Source organism: Nannospalax galili, unplaced genomic scaffold (genome assembly GCF_000622305.1).
Source record: "Nannospalax galili isolate Female #2095 unplaced genomic scaffold, S.galili_v1.0 scaffold1609, whole genome shotgun sequence".
Classification (NCBI taxonomy): Eukaryota; Metazoa; Chordata; class Mammalia; order Rodentia; family Spalacidae; genus Nannospalax; species Nannospalax galili.
Window position 1 is genome coordinate 781688 of NW_008359102.1, and position 4464 is coordinate 786151.

The 4464-nt window shown below is 34.6% G+C and overlaps 1 protein-coding gene across 3 annotated transcripts in view; it reads right to left on the reverse strand.

Moving 5' to 3' along the window:
* Positions 1 to 4464, reverse strand: part of Dcc (DCC netrin 1 receptor) — a 791710-nt gene that overhangs the window by 365138 nt on the left and 422108 nt on the right. For all 3 annotated transcript variants that reach the window (XM_029558504.1, XM_029558503.1, XM_008822828.3), the window contains exon 7: positions 622 to 778. In XM_029558504.1, coding sequence (XP_029414364.1) covers positions 622 to 778 — 157 coding nt within the window. The remainder of the gene's footprint in view (positions 1 to 621; positions 779 to 4464) is intronic.

Consider the following 4464-nt stretch of genomic DNA (forward strand, 5'->3'; position numbering starts at 1 on the left):
AGCATCTTTGCTCTGGAAATTGTTATTGAATATGTTAATGCTGTAATGAAATGCTTCTAATCATGTGGTTATTAAATAATTAAAAAAAAAACCCACTATGTTATGACCTTTATGCATTCGATTTTAATTTAATTTTAATAGAAACCTTATAAGGCAAGTATCATTATCTCCTCTTTGTTGTAGTAAAATTCAAAAAGGTCCATGTTTTCTCAGAACACATGGTGTCAGTGCCAGAGCTGGAATCACTGTATAGTCATCATGGTTTTTTACAAACCCTGTTCTGTCATTATGGTTCTTTACATACCCTGTTCTGTCAGTGTTATAGATAATTCATAATTGTCCTCATCACTATAAAATCAAAGAAATACCACTGATATCATGTGGTTGCATCCTTACCATTGTCAGGGATATTGTATATGAGTGAATTAATTTGATTCTGTAAAGTTTTACAAAGTTTTATTTTTTACTTTTTTACTTAGTACATATCTTCATTTAGTCGGGAACAAAGGACAGGGTAAAGATTTCACACAGTCAGGTGCTGTTCAAAATCTTCCACTGTCATTTTCCACATGGATATTAAATTGAAGAAGGAGGAAACTGAAGTTTGCTAATGGCACCTACCTGTTGTCACCTTCTCTGGAGAAAAGGACTGTGAAGGTTTGAATGTTCCCTTTTGCTTCTGCAGGTGGGCGCCAGCTGAGCCGGACAAAGCGACTAGAAACCAAGACGGGGACCACATCTCTGGGAGCAGAAGGGAGGACGCTGGAGCTTGGGATGGCTAAGGCAAAAAGAGAAAAGACTGTTAGAATTGTTGACTCCATCAGTGGGAATTAGACAGGAAATCAGGGCTGACCTATAACATACACAGCTAAGAATACCATTCAGCTCCAAAGGAAGGAAAGCAAGAGGAGAAATAACATAGGATGTAGAATCAAGGACATATTTGAATTCCATGGGTTTTGAAAGAGTAGGCAATTGATAACATATATGACTGTATTATATCTAGCTTTTATTCCTCCTAGAATCAGTGAGAAAAACAAAAACAATGTCAATTTAGGAGAGCCTCAGGGAAAGATATTGGTTAATGTGAATTTTTAATTTTAAAAATATATTGTGTTCGTGTGTGATGTGCATGTGTGTGACATGCCACCACAAACATGTGAAGGACAGAAGGCAACTTTGTGGAGTCAGTTCTCCTTCCAGTTCTTCTTTCACCAGCCTTGATAATGTGAATTTTTGCTAAATATATAAGTTCCAGAAAGACCTTACTTTAGAAGTGTTGAATCAATACAATATTGTACAAGGATTATATTTCTCATGAGATCAAGTGATGATGAAATATTTGGGACAACAGATATATCAGTGATATGAAGGGAGGTCAAGTTGTTTTATGTAGTTAATATATATTCCTCTGAATCAATTCTGGAATGTGACAGTGGTTAAATAAGTAAATGAATGAGTGAATGAATGAAAGAATAAATAAATAAATAATTTCAGACGTTCATATTTTAAATAAAAGCATATATTATAACTATAAATAAGATGTTTTGAATACAAAATCAAATTACTATTACTGTTTTGTCAAAGTGAACCTATTATCTTTAGCAAGGGTTCAGAGAAGATTAAGGAAACAGGCTCTACCACAGAAATTTTGAAATGATATTGTTCATTTCTTTTACTTTAGAAAATATTATTATATATAATTATTACAAAGTAAAGTCATCAGATATCAAATGAATAATTTTTTCTCATGCATAAGAGTTTATAATTATTTAAATTATTGATTTCATAGTTGAAAGGTGACAACAGAAAAGACACCAACCAAGCAGTTGTAGATGCATCAGTGTGAACTTCAATAAGGTGCTAATTTGAATATTAATCTAAAAAGACTTACACAATACAGTCATGGACTTAGAGGTATGCACAAAAGCCTCAGGAAACCAAGCAGTAATTACAAACTCTTAACTCACACAGCGTAGGCTTACACTGGGTTTGCTACAACATGAAGTAGCTTACTTGAATAATCTTGAGGATGGCAAAAAATTTAAAGAAACAATTTAAAAACTGATGTCCTATGTTGAACTGTTTGGTTTTCAGCCTCTGGTGACTATCATTCTGTTTCTACTTCTATGCACTCAACTTTGTTGGATTCAAAACAGATGTGTGATCATATGGTATTTATCTTTCTGTTTCTAACCTTAAGAGAATCTCATAGTAACAAATGATAGGGGAGATGTTGGTTTCATTGCTGTACATTGTATAAATACATATGTATATGTATATACATCATATTGAACTCCATAAGTGTATATAATTATTTTTCAACTAAATAAAGTACTATATATATACATATAGATGATAGATGATAGATAGATAGATGATTGATAGATAGATAGATAGATAGATACATATATAGATACATAGATAGATACAAAGATGGATAGATAGATATTCAGCTTTATAGGAACTAGCCAAAGATTAAAGTAGCTATCATGGATAATCTGCTAGTAAAGACAGAAAAAATACTCTCACTAAGACATAAAGACATACAATTATATTGTGCTTTAGAGTGCCCCTATATTTACAAAATAAATTAACGACTGTCACTCAGAGGACATATTCTGAAACATCTTCAGCTGGAAAGCTGCATTTTCAATTATTTGAATCACTTATAAACTCTAATGTCAGTCTTCTACTAATGATGGTATATTTATAAATTCATCTTTGATGGATATCTCTCTTCTTATTTTTCAGCTTCCTGAATCACAAACACGTGTTTTATCCAGAAAAATGATTTCCACCTTCAGACTACAAATACACATTTGCCTGAGCACAGTCTTTGAAATGGCTTTTGCAAACTGTTCTCTGTTGTTCTTACCAAAGTCATTTTCAATGTTTATATTCCCTTTGTTCAGGAGCTGGCTGAATATATATTCCTGCTGTGAACTAAACTCTGGTTTGGTGGGAAATCCTTTTGATCATGGAAGAAGGGAATGCCTCACATTCCAATGGATGCAGAAACATCATCACTGTGAAATACTAGCCAGTTATGCAGAGATTTAGTAAATGGCAGGAAGCTTTCAAGTTATTTCTGGATCCACAGATTCTTTGACTATTGCCTTGTAAATAAAAATCGCCCTGTGGCTTCCTGGTCAGCAGAGTATTTGAAATAAATAGGAGACTGGCTGTGAGTTAGTCACTCCGTTGGAGAAGAATTATGAGAGGAGGAGAAGAGATTGATGTATGAATAGGCAGCACCGCTCTAATGCCTCACGAAAATCTTTTTGTTTCAACATCACAACTTCACACCAGCACACAGAAGCAAAGTTATTTTCTCTTTTTCCTCAGCCTGCCTCCTCTCCTGGACCCCTCCTCTAGTTTCATCTATTATATCTCAGAAGTATATCACCCAGAAAGCCAAAATGATAACCCAGAAAATCAAAATGCATCCTTTAATCCTGACTTTTCTTTGCTCACTGTGTTTTAGGATTTTCCCACTGGGCAAACGATGCTGTTATATTCATTACTACATTTAAATACTTAACCCCATGCCTGCTCACCAGAATTTTCATAACTGTTTCCTATGACTATGCCTTTTTGAAATTCACCTTCCTCAAGTGCATACTCTGTGGAGCATCAGGTAAGCTTATACAAATACACATTTGGTCATATGACTCTACCGATTATTTGTCCTCAATATCTTTTCCTTATCCCAGGGCAAATTTCAAATTTCTTAGCCAGCTTGCTGGCTTGGCTCATCCTTACCATTTGCCCTGGTTTGGCTTGTTCCACCAAACATAAAAGGACTTAGGTACCCACACATTATTGTTGAAGAAATCACTGGAAAACAAGTGGGTGTGGGGACTGCAAAGCAAAACAGGACAGGAAGGGAGTCGTTAAAGAATGAGCTATGTATGGCCCAGTGGAATCATCTTGAACTGGGGGTTGTGATTCCAGTGGTATCGTCTACTTAAATTCACAGGTAATGAAATATTTGGCCACAGTAAAAGTTTTTGAAAGCACAATGACCAAACACTAAATCAAAGTCATGTGTACGATGAATCTGAGGTTTTTTTTTTTTTTTTTTTTTTCTGGCAACAATTTCACCATGCTGCCATCAGTGACTGGACTACATCCCTCTTTCTGAGCACACCATATATGTACTTCTTGTTGTGTATGCTATCAAGCTATGCAGCACCAATGAACAGTGCTTGAAACACCTCAGCTCAGACTTGAGACTAATGAATGCTATAAACACCAGTGTTTTTACTGTATGTACAGAGCTTTCTGCTCCTAGCAGTATAATGGTTTAACTATGGAAAACAAAGACTTAATATTTTCTTGGACTCATCTGTCAGCATTTAACTATCAACTTAATATATCTTTGCATAATATTATGTTAGAGTATTTGATTTTAAAAATTGCTGCTTGAACTGCTGACTTGAATTACATTTTAAAAAAGTA